Source organism: Morone saxatilis, unplaced genomic scaffold (assembly GCF_004916995.1).
Source record: "Morone saxatilis isolate NCDOM2014 unplaced genomic scaffold, NCSU_SB_2.0 Contig0, whole genome shotgun sequence".
In the NCBI taxonomy this organism is placed as follows: domain Eukaryota; kingdom Metazoa; phylum Chordata; class Actinopteri; family Moronidae; genus Morone; species Morone saxatilis.
The window spans coordinates 4,755,468-4,775,577 of NW_023339650.1; the positions used below are offsets into that span (position 1 = coordinate 4,755,468).

General features: G+C 41.6%; 1 protein-coding gene and 1 non-coding gene across 2 annotated transcripts in view; one reads left to right on the forward strand and one right to left on the reverse strand.

The window, feature by feature from the left end:
* The window catches only part of LOC118321211 (partitioning defective 3 homolog), a gene marked incomplete in the record, with an annotated part of 316,585 nt that extends 299,544 nt beyond the window's left edge, over window positions 1-17,041 (reverse strand). The window contains 1 exon segment of the mRNA XM_035652443.1: window positions 16,587-17,041. Within this exon segment, the coding sequence (XP_035508336.1) occupies window positions 16,587-16,706 (120 nt within the window).
* Window positions 17,042-18,363: 1,322 nt separating this feature from the next.
* trnaw-cca lies at window positions 18,364-18,435 on the forward strand. Its single transcript has one exon. It is a non-coding gene; the product is annotated as a tRNA-Trp (tRNA).
* Window positions 18,436-20,110: the final 1,675 nt, after the last annotated feature.

The following is a 20,110-nucleotide window of genomic DNA, read 5'->3' on the forward strand; positions in this document are numbered from 1 at the left end:
CCCAGTGCTTTCACAGAGGCTGTTCTCATTACAGTCAGAGAGCGATGGAGGAGAGCCCCATCAATCTCTCTTTGGGACCACCAGAGTTGAAGGCTTGGTGCGAGTGGAGAGCAGTTTCACCCTGACCAGGGTCCATGTGCATCTCCCAGTGGGAAGACAGCACGGGGTAGAGACAGCAGGGTTCAAACCCACTGGAAACAGTACTGGCTTCATTCACATACATTAAAGCAGAGGGAGTGGGCTGGTGTGTGTTTACTTCTGAGCTACAGTGTACCGGACACAAAACAAAGCAGTGTACTTTGAATTGAAATCCTGGCCAAAGCAGAAACCAAACACCTCCCACCTAAAGAACCTGTTTTGTGCTTTTTGTGCTGTTTTAATTCACAGCTTTGTACTGACAGACATGGACCCTGGTAGAGCGTCTGACTTCAGATCAGAAGGGGAGTCTTCAAATGACATCAAGGTCAATAGATTTCAACCAAGACAGTTCATTCCTTTAAACTGTGATTGCACAGGACTGATGTTGCTAAAGCCTCCTCCAAAGGGGACTGTTAACCAATCTGACTGCCATAAAGATCAATATGTGGTGAAAGCTTATGTGCTCCTTGACTACAAAGTTGAGCAGATTTTGCTTGCTTTTTGCAAATAATGAAAGTCTAAAGAGGGCCTCAAATTTGGCCCTGGATCAGGTGAGCACTGCAGCAGCAGTTTGGAGTTTTTCTTGGGAATACTGCGGGCAACAGGCTGTAAAGAGGTGATGAAAGTTGAATTGCCTTGGGGCACTCAGTCATTTGTACAGACAAGGGTTGCTGGGAAATCTATTTGGTCGATAGACATAAGGCTGAAGCTGACAGTAAGAAACCAGCTCAACCAGATCATTCACCTTTAGAAACCTGACAGCATGTACACAGAAACACACATACACACACTCTCTCTAGGACACCATTAACACATGCCAAAGAAAGAAACAAACAGTAATCTGAAAGGAAGTGGCAGTGTCTGACAGATGTACTGTACAGATAGATTGCTTTGTGGACGTATTCAAATTCATAAAGTAGATGCACACACACCTCAGAGGTCCTGTTCTGTCAGAGGTTAACCAGTCAGCAGAGTCTGTGGTGTAATAAGATACCTAACACACACTGCCAGTCAGCCTTCTGCAAAGAAAGTGCGCTGGGTTCTAACAGCCCCAGTCACTTTCTTCAATAGCAGGAATGTAAAAACAAAACAGCAAAACACCTTCTGTGAAGTCTCTGTACAGAAAAGAACACTACTGCTTTCATTGCTTTGGCCAATCCTAAATGTTACCTTTAAGTAAAACAACAACAACTACAACCAACACAGAAAAGGTGCTTTTACACTTGTTAAAGTTCGGAGTGTTTTAAGACTTACTACAAACCCAGTAGGCCATATATGGCTAAACAGAGGAAACGCACAGAACACAAGAACTCACAAAAAACTAACATATGCCATCTTAACACCTGCTTGGAGGTAAATCAGAATATCTGATATACCCTGCCTGTTAACAGGCCACCCATTAACATGGCTACATGGCTGTGTAATTTCATGGCACTAGATACTGGTGAGACTAGCCCATCATTATAGGCCCAGTCAATAAAAACAATGAAATGTGGACGTTCTCATACTCCACTGTAAGTTTTTATAGTTGAATATTTGAATCATGACGATAATTAAAATATTTAATACATTTGGCCATTGCATTAGTAAATTCATCATTTGAAATATTGTTTATCATCTTTTTAAATTAAGGTGGTTTTAATATGCTATGCATTTAGTTCATCTAAGACAGCCAGGCCTACGTCATTTTTGCATACACGCTCTGAGGCAGTGCTAAATTTGTTACAAACTAATTCAGTAGGAACATATTGATGAACCCTGGATTTGGGATTATGTTTGTGAATGAGGAACATTGTCTTGATAGACATTTTCAGCATTATAAACAGCACTCTTCTTCTGCCAGATCTTAATCTAGTGCAGTAGGTGCATTTCCATTCCTTCACCCCAAAGGCTGCAAAACCAGCAGCTATCATTTCCGGCCGCCATCTTTAAGGCCCATGTTTTGGAGATGTTTTGGAGGATCTGCAGGAAGCAGATGCTATTTGCAGGCTGTCTCCTACCCTCAGGCATTACTGATCCCTAATCATAGGGTGTGAGATGGTTGGCCTGTCAGTGGCAACTCGGCATCCTCGCAGCCTCAGAGAACAGACGAGCAAAAAGCCATCTGTTATCAATGTACTGTAACTCTTATTACCCTAGCAGCAACAGGGGTTTCAACCATGATTCCTCGTGACATCTTCAAGTCAGCCTAAAGTGTCTCTCAATTGGTTTTGGGGAGGGGACATGATAGTACATATTGAGCAGGCTTACTTTCACTATACTCATTGTTGTTATAAGACATAGAAGTCTGACTACGAGTCAGTTTCCTGCAGGGAAATCAATACGGGCTCAAAGTTACATTTAATATGCCAATATTGGAGATCATATGTTTTAATGAATCCTGACCACATAGAAAGGCCATGCCAAACACATAAAAGCACTGTAACCAACCCTGATTTCACATTTCAATAGTTCCCATGTCTTCTAGCCACACTTTCTTAGTCTGTACTGAATGACCCCATTTCATGGTCCAAGCAGCAACTAATCATACCACTACATGTTCTGTGAGCAGAACAAATGTCTGGGTAGGAAATGACTCTGCACAGATAAATCAGGTACTTTACATATTCATCAGTGAAATTCTCACAGCAAAATCTCTATGTTGGCCAGCTGAATTTACTACTCATTTTTTTGGAGAAACATGGAGTCAATCTGAAAAGACAAGCTCACAGCTTAGTGCTTTGGGATCATCACGTAGTTGGTGCAACCTCTTAAACACCAACTTGCTATCTTTTGCGCTACGACTGAACACCAGAGTAGTTGATTGCTTCTATTTACGCTAAATGCACAAAGGCAGGGGAATGCCAGCAATAATATATGTTTTATGACAAAAACAAGTCAAGATAATTGGATTCTTGGAATGAATTTGCCCTAAGGGGGAAAGAGGCAGATGTACCTGATGTCTTGAGATGTTTGTACAGTTGCTGGCTTTCTTCTTGCAAACATAGAAGAGTATAAAACCAACAGGCCACAGCATCATCAATCAAACAACATGAACAAAACTTCATCATGCTATTGCTCCCCTGGGCGCATGTCAATTCAAATCAAAGGCATCACAGTCAGCATAACAAAAACACTGAGTCATCTTTGAATCATTTTTCTCATAAAGAACTTGGTAGCCTTGGGCTGCATATCAGTAATTGTCCCTGTTGAAGAGCAATGAAGAACTGGCTCACTAACTCAAAAGGCCACGCACAATGAAGCTACAGCCGAGGTCAAACAGCAATGTTGTCAATTTCCAAGTGTGGGATCAATAAAGTCTATCTTATATTGTCGTATTTGAATGTGCTGTGTTAGAGTAATAACAAAAAGGACAAATGGCATCAGCTAACTAAAACTACAAGATGAGTGAGTCAAGAGAATTTGAAGAATTCTGCTACAAATCTTTGTCTTTATCAGGATATTTTAGCAGCAGCACCATTTAACATCAGCCTTGTTTATGCTTGATAGGACTGCTGAAATGGGAACACATCAGAAACAGCTCCTCTTAGGCCTCAACTCAGTGATAATATCAATCTAGATCATTCATCAGAGCTAAGCCACACTGAACTCCTGACTACTTCAGTATATTTCCACAACAGAAACTATCAAATCAGTGCCCTGCGAGCAGAAGAGACTCAATTCCTAGCAAAGGAAGTCCTAACTTTGATTTTAAATACTTTAAGCTCCAGAGCACAAAACCTGCCAAAACCTTTTCCCTTGCGTTCATGAACTTCACAAAGAAAAGGAATCCATTTTAGAATAGGAGCAAACTTTTCCTATCACTCTGCTCATACAGCTCTCCTTGATTCAAAATAAGTCTGTCCAAATGACTGCAATATCCCACAGTCCTGCCAACGCCTAAGCCCTTCTAACATCAAGGATTTATTTCTCTCCTCTAGCCCTGAGCATGCCATTTCCATTTCACAGCTCTGTCTGGATGTCTGAGAGCATATCTGGGTGGGAAGATACAGATGAATCAGATGAATAATTGTGTCAATCCTATTTCTGACCGAACTGGACAGGTGTCTTTAAGAAAAAAAATGCTTTTTATTTTGCAGATGGAACAGTGGAAAGTAAATGAAGATCATATATCACAGGGAGGAGAGATTATTCAGTTATTTGGCAAAGGGAATGAAGAAATGCCCTCAGCTCCACAGAACCACAGCGATTTAATTTGACAACATAATTCCATTCCAATGGGGAACAATTCCTGAGAACGATTAAGGCTGATCAATAGATGCGCGGTTCCAAATACACAAGTCACCTCTTTTTGGCACAAGGTGTGTTTAAGTATCGGTAAGTTGATCAGGCTTAACTGCATCCAGGGAACTGCTGTATCAACAGTATGAAAAATGTAGCTCACTGTGCTAATGAATACTGAATACAGAGTGAATAATGAATGCTGAAAAGTCCTACAGCCCAACCCCACTTTTCTTTCAGAGTTTTTCCTTCCTTTACTTAAGTCTCAACACATTGATGGCTTTATTAAAAAGGGCATCGGGTCATAATGCAGTCATTGATACAGTTACATATTAGAGTATAATATTAGTATACTAGTAGTGGTGGATATTAGGGTTGCACAGTTAATATTAAGTAATATAGCTAAGCACAATATCCTAATTGTAGAAGCTGCAGTTTGTTTGATGAAGGTAAAATGTGTGACAAAACAGCATTATATTAAAGTACTGTTGTGCTGCAGAGATGCCCTGCCCACCAAATCTTGTTCTCCAGATATAAGAAAACATGTTTGTTTGGTATAGACCCCAAAAATGTCACATCATCATGATTTGAATTTGAATTTTCACAGAAATCTTAAAATTGCGATACAAAAATGATCATTCTGAATAATTGTGAATCGTATCGCAATCTGTCAAAATAATGTTGTTGTTTTTTTACCACTGTATGCAGCCCTAGTGTATACTTATAGTATTAGTATACTATTATAGTCTTATAATATTGATGATGATGAATTATGACGATACCACACAGATGCTGAATTACCGGTTAATTCAAGCTTATCTAGCAATACAAGATCAAAATGTAGGTTGAATGGTGTTTGATAAAAGCTCAGTGCAGCTACAGACAATACACAGCCATGTTTATTTACTTTATCTACTGAAAGGAAGACTTTGTGTGTGCGTCGTGCTCGCGGGTTGAAAGACCCAGAGTGCATTAGTGGGATCAAAAGCCAATGACAGACAAAGCCACAGGCCCACTTTGATGTCGTATATGAATCTTTTTCTAAATCTTACACGGTTGATCAAGTCAGTCTAATCCTTCCAAACGAATAATAAAACTCCATATAAATCAATAAGCAATTCATTATTCAGTCAAATTGTATTTTCCCGCCCACTCATATTGCCAGAGGGTAACTGCTCAAGCTGTTTCAAACACCTGCCCTGCTTAAAGAGGTAGTCATATAACATCACAGCTATGTTCACTGAGGCTCCACAAACCTACCAATACTCCTTTTACTGCTGTGAACCAGTTTGAACATTTTAACACGTTTTTCAGGCTTTATCTCAAAGTTAAAACACTAGCCCCATGCAAATGTAAGAGACAGATAATTAGGAACCTGCTCAGAAACATTGCTATGCGTTGTTGTGAGTTTCTCATTGTCTATGAAAGTGTACTTTGCTTCACAGACACATGCCAGGTTAGACACCACAAAAGGAAGAAGAGAATTGAGGAAGACAAATGACATGGGCGGAGACCCTCTTTGACCTTTTCTCCTGAGGAGGAGATGGAGTCATGCAGGAAGAGATAGGTCGCTCACAGTAACAAACACAAAGAATTACCACCCAACTGCAAAACTACACTAAAGCACTATTTTAGCATCTTTAGCTCATTAAAGCAGCAGGCAGCTAGCTAGTTGGTAAAGAAAGTGGACATATAACAAGCTAAGAGGCAGACATTTTCAACAATAGTTGGGGAGAGTGAGAGCGCTAAAGGGAGAGCGAATGGTGGACTTACATTTGTGGTCGGAAACACCGCTCCACATGAATGCTAATGTTGCTCCACATGTGCTGGATGTGAAATAGACACCTGTTCTATTTCTCGGTCAGCTCATTCTGTTGTGCTGCGCCGTCGTGGCCAAAAAGAAAATGAAAACATCCCTTTTTCACTATGAACATGACTCGTCATAGCAGCAGAGGCACAGGTGTAATTAACGGTATTGAGGGCTGCATTCCATTTAGGTGTGTTAGTTGTATGGGACGGGTATTGTGAATGCTGGCTCATTGTCATGGCTAACTGACAAACTAATTGTAACGGTCCCATCGTTAAAGTTATTAGTTCCACCTGTGATGTCCTTGCTATGAAAAGTCATCATTTCTGCCATTAAAAGGTCTACTGCCAAAGCTTTTGGGATTTTTATAACTTTTTATCAGTCATCTTTAATTTAGGGTAATTTTTATATACATTTTATACACACTTTTTTTTCAAGGTGTCACAGTTATATGGACACAGAGAGCTACAGTATTATAAAGTAAGGTTTTAGGGTTGAATAGTATAAAGCATACAGAGGCAACAAAGATGTCTGAGTGCTACAAGCCAAATATCTTTGCACTGTAACAGGAAAGGGTCTTACTCCTCACCCATACATGATGTGAAAATGACCTTACATAAGAAATGTATCAGGTGTTCCCTCTGAAGCACAATCATTCAGAGTTCTTGTTCTTAATTCTTTGACAAACACCCCGTGCCTGTGCTTCAATAACTGAGTGCTGTGTAACTACAATCATGGCCACAGAAATAAGCTGTTGACAAAACAAGCAGATCACACCCAAGAGGCCCTGGCGTGGCCGGCATGTCGAAACACCGCAAACCACATAGTTGGCCTTTGCTACAACTTGCTCACAGTTGGATCCAGCTGGAGGCAGGAATCGTCATCTCACGGAGACGTGGGATCAGAAAAACAAGGCAAACAACTTGAAGCACTTGAGAAGGCTCAGAACAAAACTCAACACAAAATGATGTGCTTTATCAATTTATCATTGCATTGACCAAATAATAATACAATACAATACAATACACTCTAGTGATGTGGTTCTCCACACATAGCTGTTAGGATTGTTAATGGAGGACCACTCAGCTTCCTTGACTCTGTGGTTGGCTTTAACTTCAGTTCATTCCATCAGCCTAGCATATTATATGAACCACCAACCATTGTCCTACAACTCTGAAACAAGAGTGGATTGGAGTTTGCAAACAAGCTGCTCCAAGGACAGCTCAGTGGTTGAGTTAGACGTTGATATGCAAAGTCAAAAAGCCAATATTTTGTTCCAGCTTAAAAAGATTAAAGACCAGACTATCAAGTGTATCTCTCTTTTTTTCTGCTAACTGAAATACTGCTGTTGATCAAAAGATATCTATTACCCTAACTGACCAAGTTCATTATAGGTTCATACTTTTCAAACCATTCAAGTTTGCCAGTCTACAATGCTTCCTTGGTTGCACCCATGCAAGTTTATGTGAACCAATTTGATTATTTCTGCCTCCAGAGCAGTTCTGCCTCTGAGAAATGATTGTATAACTATAACTGGAATCTATAAAAGCTGGGGAAAAGCTTCTCCTCTTCACAGAGCCAGATTTGGGAGCTTCTCCTGAATGAAAAGGGGAGCTACAGCAGCCTATACCATTACTGAATGGAAAAGTAATGCCTGTGTGTATTTTAAGAGCAGAAAAAGGGGGGCCTCTATGTTAAGACGTGCAAAGTGTAGACAGCGGAAGCTGTCAAAACCGCCTTTGAGACTGTGTTGGGGAGGTTGAAAGTGCTTTTCCATCTTAGCAGCATTAGCAAACATAATGTTGGCCCTTTCTGTCTGGAATACATTTAATTCAACAGCCTGTCACCTTGTTCAAATTTTATATTTTGAAACATCCAAATATGGGTTATGTCAGCCAACAACCCGTCCAAGGGCAACAGCAGCTGAACAATGTGTTAATCACGTCTTTTATGAAGGCATATTGCCACTGCAAACACATCAGAATATGGACAGGGTGGTTTGACAGGGAGAAGTATCTCAACTCTCCACCAACAGGCCTGCAGCAACTTGACAGGCAATAGATGGAAAAGATAAAATCATCCTCTAGAATGTAGCAGAAAAGAAGACAGAGGGGAATAATATAAACCAGTCTAATAAGCATCTTCTCTAAAACCATAAGCTACAGGAGGGTTTTGTATAACAAAAGATTACAACTTATTCTGCCATGTTCTACTGTGATTCAGTTGGCTTTGGTGAAACTAATTCCCCCTCAAACTACCAAACGTGGCCTATCGGCTGTCAGTCAGGCCAACAGAATTACATGAAAGGAGCTTAATGCTAACCTTTCCCAAAGCAAACCCATTATCTTTTAGTGACTAATCTGTGATAACAAAGGGGAGCGTTAGAGGTGAACAGGAATGGAGTGAGAGGGGTATACAAGAGTGATAAAATAGAGAGATGAGGAACACAAAATGAGAGCTCTGACTGAGAGCTTGTGGCGCAATAGTTGTGTGCCTGACTCCAGATCAGATGGTTGGGTGTTCTAATCACATTGGTATCAATCATTGTGCAGTGCTGTTACTGTTCAAAAACTACCCTTGTTTTTTACATACACATACAAAAATGGATATCACAGTTTCCAGATAAGGACAAGATTCACATGAACTCCATACAAAAATGTAATTTAAATTATTTAATAAAATAATCAATTCATCATAAACAATTACCATAGGTGTGAAAGGACTGGTTCAGGCTGTTGTAGATGTCAAATCTGTCATATGAGTCACACCAGTTTGTCTGGTAATCAGATAATTAAAATCTGTAAAACCTTATCACACTATCGATAATCTGAGCAAACCGTCAGTCTTAACCAAAGCTTCAATCGGTCAAATCTGGTGTAAATCTTCCTTCAGGCAGACAAATACAAACAACGTATGGTGGCTAAACAAAGAGTTCGTGGTGACATCTGCTGCCACATTTTACTGGCACAACAGATATTCACCGTCTTGAATAAACAGAAACATCAGTGCTTTTCTGAGACTCCCGCTGCTATCGCTGAGGTCTAACATTCCTGAAGCAAGAAGCCTTACTACACAAACGTACATCTAAGTTATGCAAGATCAAGTGCAGTGCATTGCTTCTATTGTCTGGCTTCTAACAGTTCAGGCTAATGATTAGCCGGATTATCTGAACCAGTGGGTTAAGATAACAGAGCGGAGTCCCAGCCATCACAACACTTTGAGTGGGATTGGAAAACATAGGCTTAGCAGCTATCAAGAGGTCATGTTTGATCAATCTATGCATCTCTGAGAGAATATATCATTGAAGAACACACACATATGCGTACGTACAGAATACATCCGAGCATGCACACACAAATTCTCTATGTGCTTCTTGCCACACTATATCAAGTCCTGCAAAATCTGTAAATTATTTGACAACAAGAGGAATTTCTGTTATTTATCTCCAAGGCCAGTGGATAAACACAGCAAACCAAAAAAGAAAAACCTGTATCAGCTACAAAACCCACAGCAGCAGTGACAACAGAAACTGACCCTGACCCTGGATGGCCCAACACAGAATATATGTAGCTGGAAAACCGGTCACGCAACGGCTTGGCACAGCTATGGCATAGACTTTGGCAGTTTATGGCACGTGGCCTGCTAGCATTGCTGCATTTAGCAGCTACAGCCAGAAATCCTCCCAGCCTTGCCTGTCACACTCAAGCTCAATACTTTCGATTCTGCATCCAGAGTATAGTTGCCCTCAGCTGCCACAAGTCTTTGCATCCATGCTTCCTTGTATCATAAGTCAGCACCTGTGTGTACACCTGAGATGCGTGCTAGCCAGTAGGGAAGCCCTGAAGTCATCTTCGCTCGACCCTGAAGAGAGACGGTGTTTGGGAAAGATAAGGGACTCATTGTGGTGTCATTGTCCTTGGTGCCGTCCACGTGAGCCAGACAGTTGCTTAGTCAGTCAGCCAGGCAGGTTGTTAAGGAAGTACTCTCAAATTCTCCTCGACCTTGAGCCACATGCAAGGCCGCATTTGGACATTTTTCAGGCTGGTTTTATTTTTCTGGCTCTGTGCTGCGGTACACTGGATTTCAATTAAAGCATGACTATATGGTTTATTACTTACTTTCAGATTTAATTTGAGGGGAAAGGGATCTATAACAGTGTAGGAGATGTAGACCTTTTTGTATATAGTCCCCCAAAATGGATTGGACACATTATGTAACCAAAACTTTAATACAATCATCATTATGATTTAATATTTGTTTTTAAAATCCATTGCAGTCTGAGACAGAAGTCTCCAACCCACAGATATGAGATGATTTATATCTTCCCTGTTGATGCTCTGTCAGGCCTGTTTTTCGCTTGTTGACCAAGTTGTGCACCAAAATGAGTAAGTTGTGCACCAAAATAACAAAAAACACGTCACTGTCCAGCTACTTATAGACTCCGCTGTATACGTTTCTACACAGACTGAACATTGAAGTAGTTCTTTTTAACTGCTAGCCTGCTTCTCTTTTTACTGCTGTGACTATATACCACTATAAACATGCTGTTAACAGCCTCCATGTGAAATTACAGGCTGTTTTGCACTATGCAATCTTTTTTTTGCAATCACTACTGTATGCTCTATTATTGCTGCAGAGTTTTGACATTGCATATATCACCTGAAGTGCTTTCCCAATTGAACATAACTCTTTTAAAAGCAAAAAATTCAAAAGATAAATCACTGTCTTAGATCTCGGTAGACATGCAGTGAAGGAGTGCAGTGCAGGCCAGGGGTACCAAACATCTCTTCTGGATGCTTGGGCAAACTTCAACTCGTGACTTTTAGAGCAGCGGGTGTGCGATGTTTTACTCAAAGACTTGCAGGCAACAATTCCCCTGGAAGGGGTTAGCACGAAAGCAAGGACACTGCTCAGTCGACTGGAAGACAACACTGTGTCTACCAGCTGGAGAGAGAAGAAGAAAAGAAAAGAGAGAGATCAAAATACAAGAAGGGAGGAGAAAAAAGGACAGGAAACTGAAGAAAATCAGGAGAATGCAACAAGAGGAAGAGAGGTTATTGAGTCCACATTTCTACTCTACTTTCCCTGCTTTGTTCCCTGCTGTGGTAGAAATGAACTAAATCACTGCTGCTTGACCACAGTTGAACCATAGACCTACTCTTACTCAGTTACCATCACATTGGGTTCCATCATCCTACAGGTCCTGCACAGCTCAGCCTAGTACAGTCCACTCACATGATAATCCCCCAATTATCTTCCACCACTGTAATATTCCTACTCACATACAGCAGCTCCTCTCCATTACATAAGCAGTGAGCCGCTGAGTGTAGTGAGCTAATGAGCACTGACAACCCTTCCAGCGCCACTTCCCACTTTCTCTTTGCGGTGTGTGTCTGTACAGCTGCACTGGCTGTTAGTTCCTTACCTGAGAATAGATGAGGATGCACTTTTAGTAGAGGCTAATGATTCCCTAGAACAGACAAAGGTGTTTGAAGCAGTGTATTTGGAAGCAAATTAAACGCTTCATTGCATTTTAGATGCAAAATAAGCAATTAGAACTTTCTAACAGCATTGCCGGGCCCTTCCTTGAAAATATCTAGACAGAAACAAATCCTTCTGGCATATGTTTTAGAGGGTGTCTTGCCTATCATTTTCCCCCATAAATTAACATGATTTTGGTGCTTCATTTGTCACAATCAGATGCTAACTTTGCCCTGTGGCAGAAAAGTGTCTAACCCGAGCTTTCAAACATTGCTAAAGGGAGCGGCTTCCATCCAGTGTATTTGTTTCTCATCAGGTAGAAAAGTGGCAACAATTTGCTTTGAGCTGACAAGAAACCAGACAGACAGGGAGCATTAGGACAGGGGTCAGCAAGAGGCAGCCTGCTAGGTGTGTTCATGTTGTGGATCCAAGAAGCTGTACAGCAAATTTATTGCACTGGGTGTCCACACCCCTCAGCCAAAATATCTGTTCTGACCCTGCACATGATGCTGGTTCTTCAAAGAAACTCAAAATGAAAAAATAATATGATTGCCAGCTGCTTCGCAGTAATTGTAAGATGTATGTCATGACTCAACTATAGAGGAAGTTAACCGGCAGAAAAAGCCAGAGTGACTTAGTCGACCATAGAGGGACATTTATAACCTGCCACAAGAAGTCAAAGAAACACCTTGAAAGAAAAAGGTCACACCAAAATTGAGATTGAACACTTGAAATGTGCATATTAAAGACGTAAAGTGACCTTTTATTTCTCAAGACTGTTGCCACATTTCTTAGAGAAGTGGTCCCGATCAGGGCATGGTAGAGCTTAGAGCTTAAGTGGTAATTAAGCCAGTCAGTAGTGCCTAATACCTAGTAATACGACTGGTTTCACCTAATTTAAAGGATTCTGAGAGATACCTTATCTTAGTTCAACAGTTCTTTTTATTATTTCCACAGTGGCTACAGTCACATCCCAGAACCACTCTATGCTATTGAAATGCGGGACAGAGTTTTGTCCCCTAAGGATATTCTGCATCTGTGTAGCTCAACAGCTTGACTTTGCTGTGACATGTCTGCAAGCCTGAATCTGTGGAATTTTGGGAGGAAAAAGGGCAATTATGTGCTTTTAGGCTTTAGTCTACATTTAGGTTGGGTAGCTGTGGGAAAGTATGAGACAAATAGGATCTAGAGATGCAGCTCTTCAAAGAGTTTGAGCCACAAATTATGGATCCAGTGACTGGATGTTTGAGTATTGTTTTATGTCTCCAACGGTGTACCAGATGTGAGTGAAACCAGACAGTGAGAGGATGAGTAAAGATCCAAACCTTCCAGTCACGTCTACGTGGTGTTTTGTATGCCAACAGGAAAGCCCACAAAATAACATCGACTTCATATTGCTCTTTCTTACATGACTAAAAATGTGGTAAATGCTCGGTTACTTGACTGGCCATGTGCTAAAAACAACAGCATTGGCAACAGAAAGGCAGGATGACAAGCTTAATCCTTTGTGGCTGTGCATACCGTGGACCAGATTGGCTCTGAAGCTAATGGTGCTTGAATGGGTGATTGATGTGCACTTCCTGGTCCCATTGAGACTGTGACAAATGCCTCAAGAGTCCCCAGAGAAGATCAGGTACACCGGCACAGCTTGTGACACTGTCTGATGGGGCTCAGCTAATTCAACACGGCTCATTCAGAGAGGAGAATAGGTTTAATTTCACAGATCGCTGATATTACAGGCAACTAAGAGCAAAGGCTGCCAGAGTAAAAAGCATCTCCATAGCAATACATGCAATACATCTTTGCAACTCAAGATGGTTCATGTATAATAAAGAGGGAGATAAAGACATTCAAGCAGACTGTAGGCAGCAGCGAGATAAGCTCTAAGTATAGGGGAGGACGGTGAAGAGGCGGACGTGAAGTAGATGCTAAAGAGAATAGCTTTTAGCAGGATGTGCAGGGAGTGCTTCTCATATCCTATTAGTTTGTCTCCACATAAATCAGATGTGATGTCATGGCAGCAACAAAAGTGATCAATCCTGATTTTAACTAAAAGATCTTTGACACCTACCCTCTTTGGATCTGGTTCAAATGCTGCGTTTGGTTGGGTTTGTTTGGACTGTCAATCACACTAAAGTTAATGCTAGCTACGACAAGCTAACAAAAAGCTAAACTGCTATCACAGCCATCTGTTGGCCATGTGTTATCAAGAAAGCTGACTGGAATAAGCGATGTACATTTCTTGCAGCATTTGGTAACCATGGTAACACATAAGAAGAATGAGTGCGGGCATTTTCCTTGATCGATCAAAGTGAAAGTATATAAAACAGACGTGTGTTGACCCTGTATCCGTCTCCCTTTGTTTCAGCTGTTTCTTATTAAAAAGTGAGCGTGTATAACGGCTGCACAGTAACTTTCCTCTGACTGAATATTATGGTAAACGACTCTTTTTTGCACTATTTTACTTGTTCTTCATCATTCATGAAATAAGATCGAGCTCTCTACTAATGAGACTCATAATCAGCTCATTGTGAAGATGAATAAAAAGCTGAAGTTCAGTTGAGTGCTGCATGACCTGCTATCAGTCATTACAACTTGATTTACCACTGAGGCTCCATATGGCACTGATGATGCAGGATGACATCACCAAAACTGTCCAATTAATGAGCGAGCTGTTGTTCTGTATGACTTCATGTTTACAACTCTTAGACCAGAACTAAAAGGCAGCAGGTCCTGACCAAATGAACCAAACTGCAGGGATAAAAGAGAGCACATTAGGATGCATGCAGCGATTGCATCAGATGTTTTTGACAATGCACCTATTCTAGCATGCCGCCCATAGTCCACACAAATATGAACCGGCAGTGCCTACACTTCTGTCTACGGCTTTTTTGAAACAATCCTTGCAGAACTTGCCTTCTCAAACTGAGGCTTCTGAATTGTGGCAGATATTTCACTTCCCTTTGTTTCTCTGTACTTCATACTAAAGCTGAATCCACAAGCGGCTGTCTCAGATGCATTATGTATGATTTATGTACTTTTTTTAAGGGAAAAGTTATAAATTCTATTTTCAACATTCAAATAGATACTGCGTGATACATTATCTTCATACCATGGGATGTAATTGTGTACTACTTACATACTTAAGGACTCCTAAAAAGCAACATTTTAAATTAAGGGTTAAAGCAATACTGTGTTGCTGTCAGCTGCAGGAATATCATAAAACTCAAGTGACCTATATGTGATCACATCTTCCTGTAGTCCAAAGGTCTTGGCTGGCCTGTGATACAGTAGTTAGTGTTGACCCAGCGCCAAGCATTCTCCAGAGGGAAAGCCTACACTTCTACATTTACAGTATCAAAGCATGGATCAATGGACCAGTCGCCTCCATTCTGCTGAAGCATGGAAAACCATCACTGGTAAACAGAGGAGTGAACGTGTGTGAGATTGCTAGTGTGTATCTAAGGAGGAAGTGCTCTTCAAGAATGAGTGTTAATGTTGACCTAATTCATCACTGTTTACCCCCAGTGGTTAAATCTACTACTGACAGTTAATATTCATCTTTTCCAGGAAGTTAATGTTATTTCATCTGTCACTATGGAGCTGAGCATACAGGTGAGAAGTGAAGCACTGCATCTCTAAGAGTGAACTGAAGTTAAAAAAAATTATTTTGTTCTATTAAAGCTACACCTGCCGTCACTATACTCTCTCTCTGGGTCTTTCTGAAACCAGTCTGAGGGATAGTCTTTCTCTCTAAAACACAGAAGCTTGTAGGCTTTCCAAAGAGAAAACACAGAAAACAAATAACTTGGCAGAACCAGTGTGAGTTCATTAAGGTATTCCAAGCCACTTGAAGAGAAGCTGCGGCATTAACGTGACTCCAATGGTAATACCACCCACTGGCAAAGGAGAGAAAGTGCTGTCACTAACCATGGAAACAGTACCAAACTTCAATTCATTCATTAGTCGTTTAATGGGCTTTAAAGCGCAGCCACTAGAAACCCACAAAGGGAAAAGCAATCAGTGTCCTAGTCAGGCCTCATTCAAATTTGGCACCGGGGTTTCACACAGTCATGCGTTCCATCATTTAATAGAAGAATTCTGGATGAACTTTTTTTTTATCTACATGTAACTGAAAAGGGCAATGAGTGCAAAGCCGTGTTCCTCCATCAATAGACAGGATAGTCACTCCTCTTACTTAGTTATACCACTTTTTCTCTAAAACTGATGAACTGTGTTGTGATACAGAGACATGAACACACACACATAGAGATAATGTATCTCCAGTGTCTAAAAGTGAATACACTACCGTCAATGGCATTAGTAACTCAGGAATAACTAATAGACCTACAGAGATGTATAATGTGTATGTAGTAGCCAGGTTACTATGTTTGAATATAGATTTCTTTTGTCTTGTTGCACAAATGTTTTGCTGTGATATTCAAACTGCAGTGTTGGCATACTCACACACACAGCGTGGGTTATTTTGCTCCCATTTCATCCTCATTCCTCCACACACTCACTGGATTCCTCACTCACTGTTCTGACAGTACAACAAGTCCTGATTGGGAATAATTCCAAAGCTTCCTGAACTTTGTCATGGACAACCTAACAGATACACAAGAAGGAAGAAAGCTGGCTGACCTTTTTAGATTACTGTAGAAAATACTGATGAAAGTACTCATAGGTCTCCTTAGAAATAACAATGAAAAGTTTCGCCTTCCACTCTCCCCACCGGGGGCCCATGGGGGTCCCCACTGGCTCTGGTTCTAGGGCCAGCCACTGTCTTTTCTGCCCACTCTCCCTCTTTCTCTGAGCCCGTAAAAAGCGCCATGTTGAGGCGCCAGTGTGGATGCAGCGTGCAGCTCCGCGCACACACACACAGCGAAACGTTTCAGAAAGCACACCGGGGCAGGGCTGTGCGGGGGGGGGAGCTTACCTTTGCGATCGCCTTCTTATACCTCATGGCCGCTTGTTCGATCAGGTAAAAGACTTTTACATTCCCATCTCCGCACGGAACGACCACCCGGGTCCTCCCGAAACACACCGTCACTTTCATTTCTCCTCCGCCGCGTTAATTCCACAGAGGAAAGAGCCGCGTCAAAACGACAAAAACCATCCCCGCTCACGAAGGCTAAACGATAAATCCCCGGTCTTTGCGAAGAGGTCGAAAGTGAAGTTGTCTCTTGTGTCCTGCGTCCTCGGGAGGGCAAGAAAGAAGCCCAGCATTTGGATCCAGCGGCGGGGCTGGGTGGCGTCCTCCCTGTGCCGTGTTGACTCACTTACAGAAAGTTCCCAACAGAAAGCCTCTCCAGCAGCGGAGCGCACCACTGGACTGACACTGCGCCCACATGTCAGAGCAGGCACTAAGAATGTTTCCTCACGCCAACCAATACAATCCTGTGTGTCTCTGACGGCGAACCCATCGAGATTCACTCGCTTATCATCAGAAGTTGCGTAACACTAAGTAATGTGTTTTTCGGTGTAGAGTCGCGGTCTACACTGTGTGTGGTGTAATGGAAAACTTATCAAATGCAGATTGTTGTTGGTTTTCTATTGACGTGGTGACTGAAAGACATTAGGACTGGAGCAATATATCTTAAAGCACATTATTATTTTATGATCTAGATTCCAGAGTTTGGGATTTCCAGGGATCCTTAAAACGGCAGGGGGTAGGGCCAGATCAACCTGCAAGAGGGTCCCTGGGCTAAAGTGAGCTGTGGGACCCATCAAGTCCCACCCCACCACACAGGTTACCCCACCCCATTTTGCCCTAAGCCCCTAGTGTATTCCTACACTAGAGGATTACTCTACTTGTATGACAGTTAGTGCTCATTTCTTTAATCACCTTAAGGCTCTGGGGCCTGAGGCAGTTGCCCACTTTGCCCTGTTGGTAATTCAGCCTAACCTGGGGCAGTTTCTGAAGAATACTGTAAATTCCCAGTTGTTTTACTCCCTAGTGGTACACACAGTAATAGCACGGCCTGGCGCAAATTGTGTCAAACACAGATCTTCATCTACCTGCTATACAAACACTTTATGTGGAATTCTTCTGGAGACAACATCTTATCAGATGGAGATCTGTGAGCTTGGGAGTCCTGGTTAGGTAAGTCTGGAAAACCCTGATCCAGGCTCAGGTTCAGTGCTGCAGGTCTATTGCAACAAGTGTTACACGTTAACACACTTGGATTTGATTCATGTGCGACTGCCTGGTGATTCAGCACATGGTACACATAAACAGACGTCAGTTTCAACCCGACTGCATGAGTCAGACTGAAGGAGATGAGGCAGGATGTTCTAGGATGGAGCTGCTGAGAACACACCGAAAGTCAGATCCGTGCTTGATTGAGCTGCGCTTACGTCACTGACAACAAAGCATATATTAATGTTACATATGAGAATAAATTATTGAACTCCAGCGCAAAATGAGAAATCAGCCCGAGGATGAATCTACAGTATGACCCAATTTACTGATAAAAGCTGCAACCTTTCTGTGGAGCTGCACTCCCTGAAGCCCTTCTTCTTTATCATCTAATGTCGTCCAAATGAGTGAACATGAACACGAGTGCAAGATGGACAGCATCTTTTCCAAACTACTATGTCCCTGCATGATATAAGGTTAAAGCACTGCCCAAATATGTGTCTTACTATTCCTTTTCTTTAGATATCTTCTAATCTTCACTGCCTGTGATGTGCAACTTGTCTTGACAACAAGTGACCTTGTGGCGCAATGGTAGCGCGTCTGACTCCAGATCAGAAGGTTGCGTGTTCAAATCACGTCAGGGTCAGCTTACGGAGATTCACTAATACATTACCTTATAGAGACTGGTGGAAAACCAGGTGTTTCTGGTCATAATGAATGTTGTCAGTCCGCCTTCACAATATCACACTTTCACACAACTAATACTCCCCCCAGAGGAAACTAAAGGTAAAACACTTCCCAAAAGAGTCGACTAAGACTGTCAGATGAATTTACAGGATGTAGCTTTAGTTTGGCTTTGCAGACATTACCAACCTCAACTTTACCTATAATTATGATCTCCATGTGTTTATGAACTGAGAACCAACCGAAACATGTTTACATACATCCTCACAGTGTTTTTATTTATTTGACATGCCTCTCAATTGTTTTGTTTTATTTCCTGCAATAAACCAGGTCACTTATTTACTTATACCTGCCATGGTAGGATGAGTCCTGAGCCTGGATCGCAGTTTGTCCGCTGCACGCCAGGAATGCTGGGAGGAGGAGCGAGACAGTGGTGGAAATGTGTGGTGCGCTAAAGAAGAGGAAAACTTGTTTACAGCTCAGGTTAAAAGTGTTGCCCCGGACACTGTTCTGTTAAGGAAATTACAAAAAAAATGCTTATCTAACAAATAACACAATGAGAAATATGACACAATGCTGCTGGGTGGAGGACAGAAGATGAGTGTGGCTGTTTCTTCAGACCTGAAAAACGTTGATGTTCGGCACGATTTATCCAGCTAGACGTCTTCCACCCAAATATTTACACATAAAGAGGTCTAAACCTGAGAGAATGTTTACTCCTGTGTATACACAGTGCAACAAAATGTTCCTTTTTATTGAACCTGGGAAAATTATTCATCCACACGTTTACAGGCTTGTCTTGTTTGGAGAGCAGTGTAGCGGTACAAAAGGGACACGGTAAACAAAGTGTGTATCTTCATCTCAGTGCGCGTGTGTGCGTGTGTTGTAGCTGACAGCGAGGTGTTACTTCCATGTCAAACGTGCTCCAACATGGTCCCAGGAGAGGAGGAGGTCATTCCTGACACATCTCTCTGTCATCACAGACTTACCTCACCACCGCAGAATTCAGCACTCACACACACAATGCCTTCCTATAGAATCATTCATACACGTGTCATTTACTACATCCTTCCTCTACCTCCAACACAAGCCTTCAAATACCACATTTCCTTATACCTCTTGAACTTTTTAGTGGTAAAACATATTATTTGTGACTGTGTGGACTTGGCTTACAGCTAAGGGGAAGATATCTTACACAAGAAAAGATTCTCATTCAATTTGTATCATAGAGTCCAACACTGACAAAGTGAGGAATCATGACTTATTGTCACATGCCACCTTTGTTGTCTCCCCAATACATCTTGCATGTGATGCAAAAACTTGCTTGTCAAAGGCACATTTTAGCTGGGGCTTCGAAGCCCCCTAATAATAGTCGTAATAATAGTATCAAGTCGTCATTATAGCCTGAAAATCAGTCTTACACTTCACTCTAATCATCCTTTTTTGAGGGCAGGTAGTTAGTCACATACATTAAAGGTGCAGTAGGTAACTTATAAAAAAAGACAGTTTAATTAAATCCAAATTATGTTCATCACATTATCACATTCACTATATCCTGACAGTAGTACATAAAACAGATAATCTGTGTAAAAATCAGGTTCCTCTGGCTCGTTCTTGTGCTCCTAATGGCATTTGCA